General features: G+C 56.1%; 1 protein-coding gene across 11 annotated transcripts in view; it reads left to right on the top strand.

Annotated features, from left to right (window-relative positions):
• CHD5 (chromodomain helicase DNA binding protein 5) overlaps window positions 1-18631 on the top strand; it is a 66788-nt gene extending 48157 nt beyond the window's left edge. For 4 of the 11 annotated variants that reach the window (XM_070611018.1, XM_070611024.1, XM_070611023.1 and 1 more), the window contains exons 26-42: window positions 325-499; window positions 1004-1096; window positions 1316-1404; window positions 1723-1856; window positions 2310-2454; window positions 2851-3010; window positions 4710-4789; window positions 5024-5156; window positions 9380-9469; window positions 10099-10236; window positions 10478-10586; window positions 12261-12393; window positions 12795-12990; window positions 13771-13934; window positions 14045-14159; window positions 14272-14325; window positions 14966-18631. In XM_070611018.1, coding sequence (XP_070467119.1) covers window positions 325-499; window positions 1004-1096; window positions 1316-1404; window positions 1723-1856; window positions 2310-2454; window positions 2851-3010; window positions 4710-4789; window positions 5024-5156; window positions 9380-9469; window positions 10099-10236; window positions 10478-10586; window positions 12261-12393; window positions 12795-12990; window positions 13771-13934; window positions 14045-14159; window positions 14272-14279 — 1962 coding nt within the window. In that variant the 3' untranslated portion in view covers window positions 14280-14325; window positions 14966-18631. Of the gene's footprint in view, window positions 1-324; window positions 500-1003; window positions 1097-1315; window positions 1405-1722; window positions 1857-2309; window positions 2455-2850; window positions 3011-4709; window positions 4790-5023; window positions 5157-9379; window positions 9470-10098; window positions 10237-10477; window positions 10587-12260; window positions 12394-12794; window positions 12991-13770; window positions 13935-14044; window positions 14160-14271; window positions 14326-14895 lie in introns of all 11 variants that reach the window. The other 7 variants (XM_070611021.1, XM_070611026.1, XM_070611029.1 and 4 more) reach the window with 3 other exon arrangements.
• The last annotated feature ends 114 nt before the right edge of the window (window positions 18632-18745 follow it).

An 18745-nucleotide genomic window follows, 5' to 3' on the forward strand; every position in this document is an offset into this window, starting at 1 on the left:
TTATTCAACTCTGTACCCCAGTGCCTGGCCCAGGCCAGGAAATCCTTGCGGAGTCAATGAGTGAGTGAGTGACTGGACAGGGGCAGGAAGCGGGAGGCCGGCTGTGGGGCCGGGTGGTCAGGGAAGGCTTCCTGCAGCGGGTGGGCTTTCCGATTCATCGTTGGGCCCCTAGAAGGTGAGGTGTGGTGGAGGTGGCATGAGGCCTCCCAGGGGCAGATACCCTATCTACTGGCCCTGCACCACCGAGGCCTCTGGTGCCCGTGTGTGCTGGCCGCTTGCCTGCTAGCCCCGGCCTCACTGGGCCCCTGGCGCCTGGGTCCCCAGGAGGAGGTCGAGCGAGAGATCATCAAGCAGGAGGAGAATGTGGACCCTGACTACTGGGAGAAGCTGCTCCGGCACCACTATGAGCAGCAGCAGGAGGACCTGGCCCGCAACCTGGGCAAGGGCAAGCGCATCCGCAAGCAGGTCAACTACAATGACGCCTCCCAGGAGGACCAGGGTGCGTGCCCGGCCTGGGCGGGTGGGTGCACGTGCCCCGGAGGCGGAGGGCCTGGGTGGACAGGATTCTAGTAGGTCGCAGAGGGCGTCCCTGTGGCAGGTAGCCCCCGGGGGCTGGAGAATGGGAGCTTTGTCAGAGCGGCCTGAGCTGGGGTGCCATGGGGAGGGCTTCTTGGAGAAAGGAGGCTTGAGGGCAGGTGTGGGGTGTGGGGTGTTTAGGAAAACAAGATGGGTAGTGGTCCAGTGACTTCACCGCTAGTGGTGTGGGCAAGCCTGGGTTTCCCCATTTGTAAAAGGTGGATGACAATGGTATAGCACCCTAGGAAATCATGTAGGGCTGTTGGGATTATTAAGTGAGGTCACAGGAAGTACGTGGTGGCCGTTTTCATTTACTGTTGTTATTGGGCTGGGATGTGGGGGCTTGGCATGGCCCTGGGTCTGGGGGTCTTGGGGTGGGCTTCTGTTTGCACAGCTCACTCTGTGCCCCTCTGCTGGACCCCCACAGAGTGGCAGGATGAGCTCTCGGACAACCAGTCTGAATATTCCATCGGCTCCGAGGATGAGGATGAGGACTTTGAGGAAAGGCCGGAAGGACAGAGTGAGTCTCGGTGCCGGTGAGCCTGGGCTGGGGCCAAGGCCGTGTGTCCAGGAGCTGATGGCCAACCGGGGGTCCCCCTGGGGGTGTCAGGACAGGCTCGAGGGCAGCTTCAGAGGTCATCCTGAAGGGTCCTGCTGTCCTGGGGCGAGCTGGCAGATGGGTTAGGGGGTCAGGATGCCCCGGGCCCCCCTGAGAGGTTGTGGCGGGGCTGCCCCCCAGGTGGACGGCGACAATCCAGGAGGCAGTTGAAGAGCGACAGGGACAAGCCCCTGCCACCTCTCCTCGCCCGTGTCGGCGGCAACATCGAGGTGGGGCCCTCCTGCACCCCCACTTTCCCAGCTCCCCTTCTCCCGATTTACCTTGTCCCTTCTCCGAACAAAGAGCTCACCCTGCTACCACCCCTGGGCACAGAGGAGGGCTGGAGGCGAGGGCTGGGACTTGCCCAGGGTCTCACGTCAAGTAGAGGTGAGGCTGGGACAGACCCTGGGTCTGGGCTCCGCCCTCTGGTCCTGCCCCAGCTGGAGGCCCTGTCTTCTCCCAGTCCCCTCCCTGCCTCCTCCCCTCGCCATCCCCTTCTCCCCTCCCTGAGCTCTCTGCTCCACCACCCCATCCCCTGCCCCATCCAGGTGCTGGGCTTCAACGCCCGACAGCGGAAGGCCTTTCTCAATGCCATCATGCGCTGGGGCATGCCTCCCCAGGACGCCTTCAACTCCCACTGGCTGGTTCGCGACCTTCGAGGGAAGAGCGAGAAGGAATTTAGGTAAAGGGGCTGAGGTGGTGGCCCAGGGTGTGGCTGCCCACTCTGGAGACGGCAGACTCCGGCTGGGCCAGCCAGCACAACTGGCCGCGTTTCTGCTCGCGCCAGGCCAAAGAGGTCTTGAGAGATCACTACTCTCTGGTCTTTGGGTAGCTGGGGTCCAGGCCTGGGCAGGGCTGATGTGCAGAAAACACTGAGCAGCCACCTCTGCCGGACCAGCTGGTGTGAATGGCAGCCGGAAGCATCTGGGTTATCCAGAGCGGGGCTGTCCTAAGTGGTTCCCCTGCCAGGGGAGGCCTCCTCTGTCCTTCCCCGGGCGTCTGACCCAGCAAGCCTGGTTGGGAGGCAGGTGATGGATGGTGATTCCAGCCAGGAGATCCCTGGGGATCCTGTTAGCCCTCGCAGAGGGTTCTTGCCACCCCCCGTTCCCTGAGCCCCAGTCCCCCCCAACCCCAGAGCCTATGTGTCCCTCTTCATGCGGCACCTGTGTGAGCCGGGGGCTGACGGCGCAGAGACCTTCGCGGACGGCGTGCCCCGCGAGGGCCTCTCGAGACAGCATGTGCTCACGCGCATCGGGGTCATGTCACTAGTTAGGAAGAAGGTGGGTGAGTAAGCCTTTACTGGGCCCTTCTTGGTGGCTGCAGTAGACCCGGCGTACCCCTGGGGGGTCACTGGGCAACGGGCAAGTGCCTGGCTCAGGGTCACACAGCTACCCAGGGTCTGAGCCAGGCCAGAGGGACCAACCCAGAATGCCTCTCTGGGTGGGGGGTGGGGGTCTGGAGGCCAGGATGGCAGGTCACAGGCAGAGGGCACACAGGGAAACTGGGCTCGGGGCGGGGCCTGCCATGGGGTTTTGTTGTCAGAAGTGCATCTGGCTTGGCCGGCCTCAGGTGGCGGGGGTGTCTGTCCCCAGCTGGACGCCCCCAGTCCTAAGGCTGTCCTGAGGCCCATAGATCTGAGCTGCGACTGCCCCCTCCTTCCCTCCCACCTGCCCCAGGTCCAGGAGTTCGAGCATGTCAACGGGAAGTACAGCACCCCAGACTTGATCCCTGAGGGGCCCGAGGGCAAGAAGCCCAGCGAGGTCGTCTCCTCGGATCCCACCACGCCAGTGCCCGCCAGCCCCGCCCACCTGCCACCTGCCTCGCTGGGCCTGCCAGGTCTGGGCTCCGATGAGTGGGGGAGGGCACCTGGGTCCCGGGAGATGGCAAGGCCCCAGGAGACCCTGAGTCCTCCGCACACCCCACAAAGGATGGCCACACTTCCCCTCGAAGCTTCTGCCTGCATAAGTGTTGCTCTCCTGAGAGTTCTTCTCTTTAATGACAGCTCTGAGATGTGATTCCCGTAACAGAACATTTAGTCTTTAAAAGTGTACTATTCAGCCGTTTCTGGTATATATGCAACCATCACCTCTATCTAATTCCAGAACATTTTCATCACACCAAAAAGAAACACGTACCCATCAGCAGTCGTTTCCCATCCCTTCTCTCCCTGGCCTGCCCCCAGCCCCTGCCAACTGCTTAGCTACTTTCTGTCTCTGTGGATTCGCCTGTTCTGGACATTTCATGTAAACAAAATCCTACAATATGTGGCCTTTTGTGTCTGGCTTCTTTCAGTCAGCGTGATGTTTTCAAGGTTGATCCATGTTGTAGTGTGAGTCAGAGCTTGCTTCCTTTTTGTGGCTGAATAATATTCCATTGTGCGGATCCACCACATATTGTTTATCCGTTCATCAGCCGATGGATTTGGGGTTGTTTCTGCTTTCTGGCTGTTGTGAATAATGCTGCTGCGAACATTTGTATTTGAGTCTTTATATGGACATGTGTTTTCATTTCTCTCGGGTATGAGCTAGGAATGGAATTGCTGGATCATATGCTGTAATATTTTGAGGAACTGCCCAACTCGTTTTTACAGGGACCAGAGCATTTTCCATTCTCGCCAACAGTGAATGAAGGGCCCAGTTTCTCCACATCCTCACCAACGCTTGCTGTCTGACTTTTTGCTTAAAGCCATCTAGTGGGTGTGAGGTGGCGTCTCATTGTGGTTTTGGTTTGCATTTCCTTGATGTCTGACGACGTTGAGAATCTTTTCATGTGCTTCTGGACCATTTGTGTATCTTCTTTGGAGGAATGTCTTTTCAGAGCCTTTGCCCATCTTTAGCTGGGTTGTTTGTCTCTGAGTGTCTTTGATCCGTGGATTTATCTGGACAAAGCGTCTTCTTTCAGTTGACCCTGTCAGGCCTGGGGCCGACCTACCTCTCCCCAGGTGACAGGTGAGGCCCTGAGGCTAGGTGCCTCGGAGGACATCTTGCTTCCAGGCACAAGCATACCCTCTTGAGCTAGACTCGCCTGGCCCTGAGTGACCTTGGGCAAGTCGCTCACCCCCATGAGCCCTGTTTTCTCCTCTGTGATGTGGGATGGAATAGTGTCCACCTCCCAGGGCTACTCAGAGCACACATGTCACCAGCACTTTGCGGTGTGTCAGGAACTGCCTTGGCGTGAGGAGGCACACGGCCAGTCAGCCTGAGAGCCGGGACCAGGCCGAGGCATCCTGGCTCCTAGTCCAGGCCTCCCCCACCTCCCCTCCCTGCTTCCAGATGGGAGGCTGTGCTGTGGGCAGCCCTGTTCTGTCAGCCCCTGACTGGCCTCACTGGGCCCACAGTCCTCCAAGGATCCCCATGTTGCAGCCCTGACCTGGGCTCCCTGGCTCGTCTGGGGTCCTGTCCTTCTGAAGGGGCCTGGCCTGGAGGGAGCCTCCTGAAGGCCAGGCCCTGCCTTTCCTCTCTGGCACCTTACTTCCTGCCCTTTCCACCTCCCCGCCAGAGCCCACCTGTCTCACCTCTTTCCCTTGATCTTTCAGACAAAATGGAAGCCCAGCTGGGCTACATGGATGAGAAGGAGCCAGGGGTACAGAAGCCAAAGAAGCCTCCAGAAATCCAGGTACGGAAGATGCTGATGTCAGGGTCCCTGGGGCTGTGGGGTGGGGGTTGGGTCTGGGGACCTGCTCAGGCTTTGCCCAGGCCTCCTGGCTCCCAGTTCAGGCCTCTGGGTCTAGGGGAGCAGGCTGGGAGCAGGCACGGGGGCCAGGAGAGTGGGTTCCCGGCCCAGCGCCTGTTCCCCGCCCTCCGTGTTGAGGCCCCAGGCCCCACAGCTCCCCTCCTCTGTTCTCCCTAGGCCCTCCCAACTGCCCTGGACAGAGTGGAGGGCGAGGACAAGCAGGAGAGCTCAGACGGGAAGGAGAGAGCCCAAGAGGAGCCACTGGAGGAGACAGAGAAGGCCCAGCTCTCCCCGGAGCAGCTGCCGAAAGGTGCGGGCTTCCTCGTCACCCTGCGATGCGGCGTCTGGCCCAGCAGCCCCGGGCGGGCGGCGGGCGGGCAGACTGCTGTACCCCGCTTCTCCCTGGCTGAGTGGTGGCCTGTGCGTTGCTCTGTCCCAGCGCGATAGGCCCCGGGGTGAGGGGAGAGCCAGGGGCTCAGGTCTCCCCTCTGAGCTCTGACTTTCCCTGCCACTCGCAGTCTGGAGGTTATTGAGCTATCTTTTTATTAGTCATTTCTAATATTAGAATAAGTTAGTGCTTTCTAATTGCAGTTGCATTGTGGTCTGAACACATGAGGCTGTGTGATATTGCTTCTGTGTGGTATCGTTAAAACCTGCTTTCTGGGTTAGTATGGTCAGATTTTGTAAATGCTCTTGAATGCTTGAAGAGAATATCTATTCTCTAATTGCTGGGCATAAGATTCTAAATATATGCGTTAGATTATTCGATATTCTTGTTAATCATGTTGTTAAAATCTTATATCCTCACTCATTTTTGGTTTGCTTTGATCAGTCAGGTCTGAGAGACTTATGTTTAAATCTCTCACTGTGATTGTGGATTCGTCTCTTTCTCCTTCTAAGGCCAGATTTTGCTTCATATTGTTTGAGACTGGTTGTTAGGGGCATACTGGTTCGAGTTTTTTATATTTTTCTGATGAAGTGTGCCTCTAATTACTGTGTAATAACCCTCTTATCCCTCCTGATACTCTTAGCTTTAAAGTTTCTGTGGGCTGATTTGGATCAATCTTACTTTTGTTTAGTATATATTCAGTATATCTTTTTCTATCCCTTAAACCTTAAGAGAAATGTATATATGTAAAACAACTTTGTGATGTAATTCACATACCGTACACTTCTTCCACTTAACGTGTACAATTCAGTGATTCTTAGTATATTCATGGAGCTGTGCAGCCGTCAGCACAAGTAATTTTACAACATGTCATCATTCCCAAAGAAACCTATTAGCAGTACTCTCCATTCCTCTCCCCTTAACCCTCAACAATTGCTAGTCCACTTTCTGTTTCTATGGATTTACCTGTTCTGGACATTTCATGTAAACAGAATCATTAAGTATATGCCTTTTTGTGACTGCCTGCTTTCCCTTAGCTTAATGTTTCCAAGGCTCGTCCGTGTTGTAGCATGGATCAGAACTTCATTCCTTTTTATGGCTGAATAATGTTCTATTGTGTGGATAGAATTTTGTTTATCTGTTCCTCAGTTGATGGACAGTTGGGCTGTTTCTAATTTCGAGCTTTTGTGAATAGTGCTGCTGTGAACATTTGTGTTCAAGTTTTTGTGTGGACATAGGTTTCAGTTCTCTTGGGTGTGTACCCAGGAGTGGAATTGTTGGACCGTATGGTGATTCTATGGTTAATACTTTGAGGAACTGTCAGGTGGTTTTCTGCAGTGGCTGTACCATTTTCCATCCCCACCAGGAAGGTATGAGGGTTCCAATTTCACCATATCCTTGCCAACACTTGTTATTGTCTGTCCTTTGATTGTAGTCATCCTAGTAGGTGAGAAGTGGTATCTTAAGTGGTTTTGATTTGTATTTCTCTTCTGCATGAACATGTTGAGTATCTTTTCATGTGCTTATTGGCCATTTGTATATCTTTGTTGGATAAATGTCTATTCAGATCCTTTACCCATTTTTTAATTGGGTTATTTGTATTTTTATTCTTGAGTTGTATGATTCCTTTATGGATACATATTCCTTATCAGATATGTGATTTGTGAGTACTTTCTTTCATTCCTTTACTTTTAATCTATGTAATTACGTTTTAGGTATGTCCCTTGTAAACAGTGTATAGTAGGAATTTGTTTTAAATCTAATCATGGAATCTCTATCTTTTAGCTGACAAGTTTAATCTCTTTACATTTATTGTAGTAGCTAGGTGTTTGGATGAATTTCTACTCTCTTATTTTGTGCTTTAGATTACCCTTGCTTTGTTTTTTCTTTTTTCTCCTTTCCTGCATCTCTAGGATTGATCAAATTTTCTTTATATTTCCTTTTTTCTCTTCAACTCCTTTGGAGAGTTTATAGTCAACTCTGTTTCGTACTCTTAAATTTGTGGCATGTGTCCCTCCTGAACGCTGTAAGGGCTGCAGACAACTTTAGCTCTAACCCACTCCCTTTCCATCTTCTGGGTGCTGTTGCCCAGTGTTTTAGTTTCAGCTTGTTTTAATTCTCTGGATTAGTTATTATGCTTATTTCTCAATCTTGGTCCTTATTTAGGACTTCCCACATTCTTGGCAGTCTCATATTTGTTTATCTGTGGGTCGTTGCTTCGTTCAATGTCCTTCTTCCTGAAGTGCACCCTAGAGTGGTGCTTTTGGCAAATTCTCTCATTATGTTACTTTTTCTTTACTCTTGAATAATAGCAAAATTCAAGGTGGGATGGGGATTTTCCCTCAGCACTTTGAAGATGTTATTCCTTTTATCGTCTGGCTTCCATTTGCTGCTGAGAAAGACTACTCTCAGGGTAATTGTTGCTTCTTTGTAGGAAATCTGCCTTTTCTGTCTTTTCTAACATTGAAAGACCACTTTTAAGATATTGTTTGTCTTTAGTCATGTGCGGTTTCACTACAATGAAGTTTTTATTTATCTTGCTTGTGACTGACTGTTCTTCTTAAAGCTGAATATTATGTCTTACATCAACTATGGGCAAATTCTCAGTGATTCCCTCTTTGAAAATTGTCTTTGCCCCCATTATATTTATTTTCTCCTGGTATTCGTATTATTTATCGATTCATTCATTCATCCAACAAATATGTATTGAAGGCCTGCTGTGTGTTGGGTGCCGTCCTAGGCACTGGGGACATGAGCAGTGAACCGAAATAGCAAAGCCTTCCCTGCCATTTGTATTCTAGTGGGGGAGACAGGCGATCAGCAATAAACAGACATACGTCTTGTTCAACAACAGGCTCCAAATGCAATGAAGAAAAGAAAGCCCAGTACGAGGTTCGCAAAAGATGGGGGTTGACGCGTCTTTCACATCATTTCCTTCCAGCTTGTTTCCCATCTCTCTGTAAGGCTGTTTGAGTCATCCTCAGGTCTCCCTTCAGGCTCTGCTTTCTTTATACAGCTGTTTTTAACCTACCCATTTGTATTATTTCCTATGTCTGCAAAACAAATTATTAGAAATTTAGCCACATAAACAACACCCGTTTATTAGCTCTCAATTCTGTGGTCAGAGTCTGGCCTAGCGGGGCTGGGTTCTCTGCAGAGGGTCTCGCAAGACCGAAATCAAGGTTTGGCTGGGCCAAGTTCTCGTTTTGAGGCTTGAGGGAAACATCTGCTTCCAAGCCCGTTCTTGATGGCTGACTTCAGCTTCTTGGGGTTGGCGGGCTGAAGGTTCCAGTTCCTTGCTGGTTGTCAGCCGGGGTCTGTTCTCAGCACCTAGAAGCCATGTGTGTTCCTTCCCACAGGGCCCACTCCATCTTCAAGCTAGCAATGGTGCCCTGGATCCCCCTCATGCCTCGAATCTCTGCCATCCTTTTCTGTGACCAGTCCGAGGTGTGATGAGGTCAGGCCCACCCAGATAATCTCCCTCGTTTACAATCACCTGTGTCTCATCTCATGACTCACAGGAGTAGAATCCATCACATCCACAGTCCCGAGGACTATGCAAGGCTTGTACTCCAGGGCCGGGAAGTCTTGGCGACATCTTAGAAATCTGCAATGGAAATGTTTAAAGTGTTAATGATTGTGTATTTCATTTCTAGAAGTTTTATCTGGCTTTTTCTAATTTTTGTTTTTTTTGGACTCGCCTTTTCTTATGGTTTCTCTTCCTTCTTTTTTCTGTCTCTCTGGTGGATGGATAATTGTTTTCTAAGTTTTGGTTGGGTGCATTTTCATCAGGGATTGTTTGGTCCATGGGAATCCCATGTCACCTGGGTAGTGGGAATGTCCCCCTCTGTTTCCAGAAGCCCAGGGCCCAGTGCTGAGACTGTGCCTTGAGAGTTGGGGGGGAGGGCTGCTGCTGGGATGGGGATGAGAGGGGATGGGTAAGCCTATGGGTGGGTTCCAGGAGGTCTATGCCCCCGAACTGCCTCCCCAGAGGAGCTGTCCTTGGTGGCACTTGTTGCACTCCTGACTAAAATGGTGGATAGAGTTCTGTGCGTGGCAGAAACAGAGTTGGAAAGCCACCAGCCCAGAGTCCCCTCTGCCCTTCCTGGACTCCTCCCCACTCCTGGACACCCTTTGTCTTACAGAAGAAGTACTTCCTGAGAAGGAGAAAATTCTGGACAAGCTGGAACTAAGCTTGATTCACAGCAGAGGGGATGGCAGCGATTTCAGGCCAGGTTTGGGGCTCTTGTGTGTGCTCTGTCCTGTGTCCCCTGGTCTCTTGCGGGCACTGTCTGGACTCTGTTGGGCCTCCTGTGGCCTCCTAGCCACAGTCCTCTGGGTCCCTGGCCCTGATTGGAGCTAGTGGGTGGGAGCCGGGACTCGCCAGCCCCTCGCAGCCTTATGCCTCCCCACCCCACCTCCTGACCCCTCCTGTGGCCCCAGCCACCAGTAGAAGGAAGGAGAGCTGGTCTGGGAGCTCGGCCTGGAGAATTTGGGGCTCAGATAGAACCTTTGTGTACCTCTGTTGCTGGAATGTTCTGGAACAGTCATCCTCAGAGCAGACCCCTAAGGCAGTGCTGCGTCCTTGAACATAAGCTGCACTTTTCACAGTGCTCTCCTGCTGTTCTGGGTGGTCCTGGCTTGGTGGGGGAGGGGTACTCGGGCCTGGAGCCAGCCTCCCTGCTCAGGACGGAGAGAGGGAGCTGCCGGCTCGTCCATCTCAAATCCCTCCGGGCTGGGAGCCCCTTGAGGGTGGGGAAATGCGTTTTCCTGCTTGCCTTTGGGTGCCCAGCCCTTGGCAGAGAGAGGCCCCTGGGCAGTGGCTTTTGGATGGATGGATGAATGTGGGTCTGTCCTCCCACAGATGACTCCAAAGCGGAAGAGAAGGAGCCCATTGAAACACAGCAAAATGGTGACAAAGAGGAAGATGAGGAGGGGAAGAAGGAGGACAAGAATGGGAAGTTCAAGTTCATGTTCAACATTGCAGATGGGGGCTTCACAGGTATTGGGGTGGGGCAGTGGGCAGGGAGCCGGGGCTTTTTGTGTCATAGCCTGCCTGACTGTGGATCCCAGGAGTCTGGGCAGATGGTTCTTTTATACTGAAGTGTGAGTGGTTGATAAAAGTCCATAGCATAACCTTTCCTAGAACGCTGGAACACTGAGGGAGAGGCTTTTCTGGGCCCACCTCTGTGTGAGGGACCGGGGGGCACCTCTCATTCTGTTCCCCTTGGCTGGCTTCTCAGAGCTGCACACACTGTGGCAGAATGAGGAACGTGCCGCTGTGTCCTCGGGGAAAATCTATGACATCTGGCACCGGCGCCATGACTACTGGCTGCTCGCGGGCATCGTGACGTATCCTTGTCCGCGCCAGGCCGGGCAGGACCCAGGCCTGTTCCTGTGTGGACCTCAGGGAGGGACGTGGGCATGTGGCGTGAGGAGTCAGGAGCCAGCGCCCCTGACCAGGCACCAGAGACCTTTTCCTGGTGATGATGATGACGTGACGATGACGATGATGATGACCACAGCAGCAGCTTGTCCCTTTAGGCTCAGTCCTCTCTTCATCCTCAGAGCAGCCTTCCAATAGGGGCACTCATATGATCTCCATTATACAGAGGAGGAAACTGATGCTCAGAGAGGCCCAGTGACTTGCCCAGGGACACACAGCTAATAAATCACAGCCCATCTATCTCACTCTACAACAAACCAACAAATGCTCCTAACTCCTACATGATCCCGAGTGCACCTCCTCCCAGGAATGATGCCTGAAGGGCGCTTCACCATTTACGAAGCGCTTTCATTCAGTCAGTCCGTCTTTACTGATCACCTACCATGTGTCAGGAATGGAGGATGCAGCCAGGAACAAAACAGCCCCCAATTCCCGTCCACCTGGAGGTGGCATCCTCCTGGGGGTAGACGGTGAATACCGTGAGTTAGGGAGGTGTGGGGTTCAACGGAATGTGGTAAAGCAGGCGAGGGTGAGGGGAGGTTTGGCGTGGGGGTTGCATTTTCCAGTGGGATGGTCAGAGAAGGGGACATTCGAGCACAGACCTCCCAGAGGCAAGGAGAGAGGCACACAGCCCCCTGGGGAGGGCCCCCGGCAGAGCTGGCCTTCATGACAGCCTTGAGTGGGGCTGGTTCTTAGACCAGGGGGTGGAGTGTTGTAGAACAGGGCTTGGCAAGCCTTTCCTGGAAGGGACCAGAGAGCAAATGTTTCAGGCTTTGCAGAGTGACTGCTCTGCTCTGCCACTGGAGCAAAAAATAGCCACGGGCAATACGTAAACCAGTGAGCGTGGCCGTGTTCCAATAAAACTTTATTTACAAAGCAGGCTGTGGGCTGGATTTGGCCCGTGGGCTGTGGTTTGCTGATCCCTGTTGTGGAGGTTAAGGTGTTCGGCGCCAGCCTGCCTGGGTTCACAGCCCGGCTCTGCCCCTCACTCAGGCGGGGCCTTGGGCGAGAGGACTTTACTGAGTCTCCTTGTTCCCTCTGGAGACCCTGGGGGAGGACCCTTCCATGCCTCTGCCAGCTTCGGCGGTGGCCGTCATGCTTGGCGTTCTTGGCTTGCAGCCGCCACATCCCTGCAGTCATTGTCCCTGTCGTCACATCACCGTCTTCCCTGGGTGTCTCTGTGTCTGTTTGCAGATTCCCTCTTCTTATAAGGATGTTAGTCTTTGGATTAGTGCCCATCCTAACCCAGTATGACCCCTTCTTAACTCGATTATATCTGCAAAGACCCTATTTCCAAATAAGGTCACAGTCACAGGTACAGGGGTTAGGTCTTGAACATTTCCCCTGCCTGGGTTGTTGGGATGAAGGAGTTAACATGGTGAAGCCTCAGTGCCATGTCTGGGTCCCCGAGGGCACCTGTCAGTGTCTGCTGATTGTCACATCATCGTCATCAACATGCTCATCTTGCCCCCAAAGTTAATGACTTGCCCAAGAGCACACAGGCAGGACTCCGAACCCTGGGCTGGTCCCTCCGCCTCCTGCCCCCTGGCCAGGTTTGCCCTTAACGGTGCCGCACCCAGGCACGGCTACGCCCGCTGGCAGGACATCCAGAACGACCCCAGATACATGATCCTCAACGAGCCCTTCAAGTCTGAGATCCACAAGGGCAACTACCTGGAGATGAAGAACAAGTTCCTGGCCCGCAGGTTCAAGGTCGGTCCTTGGCAGGGCCTGAGGCTGTGGGGAGGGGGCTGCAAGAGGGGCAGGTTACACGAGGGCCTGGGGCGAAGGAGTTAGCGAGCAGCCATCCCCTCCTCTTACATCTGGACTTACACCTGGCTGTCCACGAAAGGGAGTGCTTTAGTCAATCAAGTAACAGGGTGCTGGATCCTTCCTCTGTGCCAGGCCCATTGGGCAAGTGTCTCTGCCCTGGGTGATGGGCGCAGAGAACCCAACTTGGTGAGGGCTCCAAGGGGTAGCGGAGATCAGAAGAGGATGGAACGCTGCATAGGAATGTGTCCTCCCTCCCTCCTTTCTGCCAGAGCCCTGGCCCGGGTGGGTGGGTGCTGATGGAGGAGGGGGCCAGGCCAACACTCAGTCCTCCTGCCCGCCAGCTGCTGGAGCAGGCGCTGGTCATCGAGGAGCAACTCCGGAGGGCTGCGTACCTCAACATGACCCAGGATCCCAACCACCCAGCCATGGCCCTCAACGCCCGCCTGGCCGAGGTGGAGTGCCTTGCTGAGAGCCACCAGCACCTGTCTAAGGAGTCCCTTGCCGGGAACAAGCCTGCCAACGCCGTCCTGCACAAGGGTGAGCGAGTCCCTCCTGGCAGCCGGCTCAGCGCCCTCCTCCTGCCCAGTGGATCCTCGGCCGTAGATGAGGGCTCTGAGCGGGGCCGGGGCTGGGGACAGAACGTCAGCCCACAGGGCGTACCTCCTGGCCAGGATGGCACAGTCTGTTTCCCAGTCCCTTAAGCCCTGACAATATCCTTTAAATATGTTGTATCTTTAATTCTTGCAATATCTGTAAGTGGTGAGGTTTATTATCCCATTTTAAAGATGGGGACATTGAAGCTCAGGGAGGTGAAGTAATTGCCCAAGATCTCCTGGATTCAGACCTTTGACCCTTGTGCTCCAAATCTTCAGGAAGCTCCCAAGCTGGCTGGGGGGATGGGGTGAGCCAAGGCCAAGCTCACACGAGAGTCCCTGGCCTCGCCGGCCCCTGCTCTGTCTGGGAGATGTTTCCTGAGGCGGCTCTGCCTGTGAGCCTCCCGCCCTGTCCCCCGCGGTGGGCCAGGGCTGCAGGCCTTCCTGGGAGCCGGGAGGCTGACTCGGGGCCTGGGGGGAAGCCCAGGGTTGGGTCAGTTTCCGGCTCTCGTCTCTGCAGCCCTCGGGCCCCAGGGAGAAGCTCTTTGGAAAACCCCGTTCTTCTCCCAGTTGGCATCTCTTGGCTGTGCGGGTCTGGGGGGCCGGGTGAGGAGCACCCCCTGGTGTCTGCTGTCCTGGGAGTGCAGTAACACCCCCTTGCAAATAAGCAGCAGCCTGGGCTGCCTGCCTTGCACTCCTCTCGCCTCCCACCTCCTGCCCGCAGTCCTGAACCAGCTGGAGGAGCTGCTGAGCGACATGAAGGCTGATGTGACTCGCCTGCCCTCCATGCTGTCCCGCATCCCCCCAGTGGCTGCCCGCCTCCAGATGTCGGAGCGCAGCATCCTGAGCCGCCTGACCAACCGAGCTGGTGACCCCACCATCCAGCAGGTCAGGTTCGGCCGCATGCCCCGGGCCCACGTCCCACTTACGCACATCCTGGGCGCCTTTGGCTTGGGGGTGCACGACTGTGACCTTTAAACCTGAGTCCTTGCCTCCAGGGCGCTTTCGGCTCCTCCCAGATGTACAACAACAACTTTGGGCCCAACTTCCGGGGCCCTGGACCGGGAGGGATTGTCAACTACAACCAGATGCCCCTGGGGCCCTATGTGACCGGTAGGTGCCCGTCTGCTTCGGGCAGCATGCACAGGGGGCCCGCGGCCCCACCTGCCCACCACGGCCCCAGGCAAGCCGAGGCTTTCTCTCTCTCTCTCTCTCTCTGGGACAGACATCTAGCCGTCCCCGCGACTTCCCTCTGCTGCAGCGCTCATTTCCAGCTGAGGTAAGGCTGCCCCTGGATGGTCCACTGTCCTTCAGCTTGGTGAGTCAAGCCTGGCCCAGATCAGCCCTGGTCCATGCGCTGGATTCACACCCCTGAGCCTTGGGGCCTTCACTGCGAAGGAGCTGCCCACTTGCCTGGAGACCCTCTGCCCCAGGTGCCTCTGCCCTGGGGACCCTCTTGGGCCTGGTGTGTCTGGTGTGCACACATGTGACGGTGTGCACGCATGTCCATGGCAGTGAGTCAGGGATCGTGGCCCCCAGTCTGGAACCCTGTCTCCACTGTTCTACGTCCACTGCCTGTTGATGATGGGTACCCCAGGACATCACCTGTCCTCTCAGCCCACCCCTGCCCCTGCCCAGGACCAGGAAGGTGGCTCAGGGTCGAGGTGGGGAGTGTCACTGGCTAGGAGAGGGAGCTTGTTTCTGAGAAGCCGGCAGCTCAGCCTGGCCTCTTCCATCTGGGCTGTCAGCCTCCACCAAGCCAGTCCCCTGGGTGTGGCCACAGCCTGGCCCACCTCAGGCTGCGCAGTCTTGGCTTGGGAGCCCCCACTGATCACGGTGGCTGTGACAGGTGACAGGTGCTTCTCCCTGAGTGGAGACCTGACTGCCCAGCTGCATGACCTGTGATCTGCCCCTTGCAGCCACGCCTGCCGGGCCAGCTGCCTGACTCCCACAGGAGAGAAAAGCTGCCACCTTTCTAGGAGCCATGCCACCTTGGGACAGAAAGGGAAACTGAGTAATGCTGTCACACGGGGGGCGAGGCCCTGCTCTGCTGGGCCAGAGCCCAGAAGTGCCACCTCATCGTAACTCGAGTGTTCCACACGGCGTCATGCCCACGCCACACCGGGATGTGCCCCTCGGTCACTGTTGCCAGAACGACTTCGTAGAAGAGATTCCATTTATTTGTACATCTTTTGCACTTTCCTATTGAAGACTTGAACTCGTTTGTCTTGATAAAATTGAGTGACGTGTGGAGGAATCTGACCTGCAGCACTTACATCCCTCTGTCGACGGGCTCCGGACCGAAGGGAAGCTCCTGGAAGCCCTGCAGCCCATGGACTTGGCCCTGCGGGGGAGGACGCAGCGTCTGCCCTGGGAGCCCTCGGTGCCCCCACCCACTCCGTCCTGTCTGCACTGCCCCTGCTCCGGCCCCTTGCCCGCTTGGGGTCCCCCCAGTGCCAGGGGTCAGGACTGGGGAGCGGCTGCCTGTCTTGAGGGTAGAGACCTGGCTAGTGCCTGGGTCAGGGCAGGGCGTTTATTGCCCCCTCTTCCTGCCAGGGCTGGACACCACCAGGTATGTGCTATCTCCATGGGTGAGGGGGCTCTGTTAGCAGCTGTGTCCCCCTGGCCCAGCATGTCTCCCAGGCGCTGGACTCTGTCATCAGCACTGGAGGGCCTGTGGCTCCTGCCCTGCGCCTGGCAGCGGGGGGTAGGGCCTGCGGGTGTGGGCGTAGGGCCTGCCAGAGTCTTTGTCTTGGGCAACTGCGGAGAGGGGCTTGCCCTCTGTCGGGGTGATGTTGGCATCCCAGTAGGGAGGTCGCAGGGGCATGGAGGGTGGCCCAGGAACCCCTGGCCTGCCCTGTGCCCTGGGAGGCCCATCACACCCACCTCCAGGTACATATTCCCTGTGCGGCCTCATGGCCACAGATGTGGAGAAACCAGGCCACCCCTTGGGGCCTGGAGTCACCCTGTCCTCCTGTCCCTGGAGAAGCCTAGATCCGGACACTTGCCACATGAGTTGTTCTCGCTGTGTTCTCGGATGGCTTGGGGAAAGCTCCGCTTGAAGGCAGGGGACTGGACTCGATGGCCTCTCCAGCCCTCCCCACTGGAGCTTCCTGCCTTGTTTCCTGCCAGGAACCCCCGTCAAAATCCCGGCCCTTCCCGCCTCGGCCGGTGGTCTCTGTGATGGCTGTCGCTGGGACGGGTCAGGGGAGTGGGCCAGGCCTAGGCCTCTGTGTCTGATGCTCCCTCTGGTCCTAGCTCAGCCTGGAAGGGATTTGCAAGTCGTGAGCAGGTGGCTTCCTGGGGAGGTGCTCTGGGTACAGAATCTTGTCTGAGCAAGAGACAGGCTGGGCCAGGGTTGGGGGTAGGGGCACCAGGAGGGGCTCAGCACAGCTCCCTGGCTGGGGCTGGGGCCAGGATTTGGGGGCATGTCTTGGGGACATTTGGCGATTAACCAGCCCTCATAGACCAGATGTCCTCATCTGTAAATGGCTCTCTGAACCCTGGAGGGCTGGACCCCAAGGCCCCTTTCATCTTGGTGTCCCCATGCTCTCGTCTTGATCGGAATCTCCAAGTCCGACCCCACCTCAGCATTGCGGGCGGGCGGAGTGGGGAGCATCCTGGAAGTGGCACGCAGGTTTCCAGGACACGCGTGCAGCAGTGGCTGACCCCCCCCTTCTGGGAAGGGCAGAGTCATTGCTGTCCACTGTGCTTCGTCCAGTCCCACGTGCACGTGCGTGTTGTGTTCTCCGGTCAGTGCCTCCCTGCAGAGGCTCCTGGCTCAGGCCATGAGTGAGGTGACTGCCAGGAGCCTCCCCACCACCCCGGGCCCTGTCATGCTCCCCTCCCAGACAGGCTGTCAGCCCTCGGGCTGGCCCCCTTGGGAACAGTGGTGGCCTTTCCTGGCCACAGTGCACAGGTCTTGAGTGTCAGGCCAGGAGGCACATGGTGGCAGGGCGGGAGTCTGCATCTCCACCGCTCTGCTCTGAGGGCTGGGGGTCCCTGCCAGCCCTCCTCCCTAGGAGGACACCCTCTACCCTTCCACTTCTGCCTCCTTCCCAGGCCTCGCCAGTCTCCCCTTTCTCCTCTTCCAGGCCGGAGCTGGGCACCCACGGGTGACCTGGCCCTTGGCACTGCCTGGCCCAGGAAGGGCTCAGCTCTCCACAATCAGCACCCTGGAGGCCCGGGAGCGGGGCTGCGGACAGCTGGGGAGTGGGTTTCTGGCTGACTGGTTTTGGAGAGGAAAAAGAATCTTAAGAATGTTTTCTTCCTGATTTATCAGTTTTCTCCTACCAAAAGTGGTGGTGGAGGGAGTGGGGCATCCACTGTCTTTGGCATCTTCAGGCTGGATTTGGTTTTTGCTGCTGGCAGAATGAGGGTCACTGTGTGCAAGCGGGATCCTCAAGTGCCAGCCAGCACTTTTGTTTCCAGCCACCTTATTATTTAAACCAGTGCTGAGTAGCTTTCTGTTGATCCACCTTTGGGCCACGGTCTCACAAAGCATCGCCTGCTGGGCGCCCGGGTGACGAGGGGAGTTGGTTGGACCGACTGTGTCTGGAGGGCCCCCCTCACACGTGCATGCCACGGAAACACATCCTGAGACCCCATGTGAGGAGACCCACCCTGCAAGCCACCTGCAGAAGCTCCTTTGTTTTCTGCAAATTGTGATCAAGGCCCTGCTGATGCCCACAGCTGGTGCAGGTGCCTCCCTCCTGCCCGTCGGGGGTCCCATCCCAGGGTCCTCTAGGGGTTCCCCAGCCCAGGTCGGGGGCTGGCTGAGTCTTGCTCCCACGACACCTGTAGCCCTTGTTCCCAAGTGTCCTGTTCCAGGGCTCTTGAGCACCTGAGGGGGTCGCGTAGAGGGTGGGCTCGGGGACCAGAGAACCTCCACAGTGTGGCAGGAGCACAGTGGCGGTCGAAGGGGCTGGGTTGGGAGGCGGGGGCTGACGTCTTGGCCTGGACACGGCCTAGGGTGCCCCCCCACCCCGGCTCCTGCGGTTGTCCTGTGCCCACCACAGTCTCCGTCGAGGAAGCTGGCTCCCGCCCCATTTTATATTTCCAGAAGTTTACAGGTTGTGGTGCATCAGCCCAAAGTCATTGGCGTTGTGTTTTTGGATTTTTTTTAGTTTTCAGATTTTTTTTAAACAAAGTATTTTTTTAGGTACGATAACCCAGAAAGGGCCCGTTGGGTGTGTGTGTGTGTCCTGAACCCCCAACACTGAGATGGGCGCCTGAGCCCCCACTGGCCCCTCTGTGCTCACGCCTGGAGATGAGGGGTTGCTCTGCTCCCTGCGCCAGAGAGCGGAGTGTGGGGAGCCAGCAGCCCAGGCCGGAATCTGGCCCAGCTGAGAGGGGACCCTTCCCCCAGGTACAGCCCCAGGCCAGCCGAGGGGTGGGTTGGCACTTTGGGCCAGTTGGAGGGTCCCGGCCCAGGGCTGGAGCTGAGCCCCCCTGAGTGGTGACTGTCTGTCTTCGGGAGGATGTGGAGGCCCGACATAGACTTAGCCCGCACAGCCCCTTCACTTTGTACTGTGTGTATGTCTTGGTTTTCTGTGTTTTAATAAATCCTTTGGGAAAGGATTGAATCAGTGTTTTCCTGAGATTCTCATTTGGTATAGGAAGGGGGTAAGGGATGGGGGGGCCAGGGAGGGATGTGGGGGGTATGGGGTGTCACTGAAGCCACCTCCCACCTGAGAAGA

Source organism: Equus przewalskii, chromosome 2, assembly GCF_037783145.1.
Source record: "Equus przewalskii isolate Varuska chromosome 2, EquPr2, whole genome shotgun sequence".
NCBI lineage: Eukaryota > Metazoa > Chordata > Mammalia > Perissodactyla > Equidae > Equus > Equus przewalskii.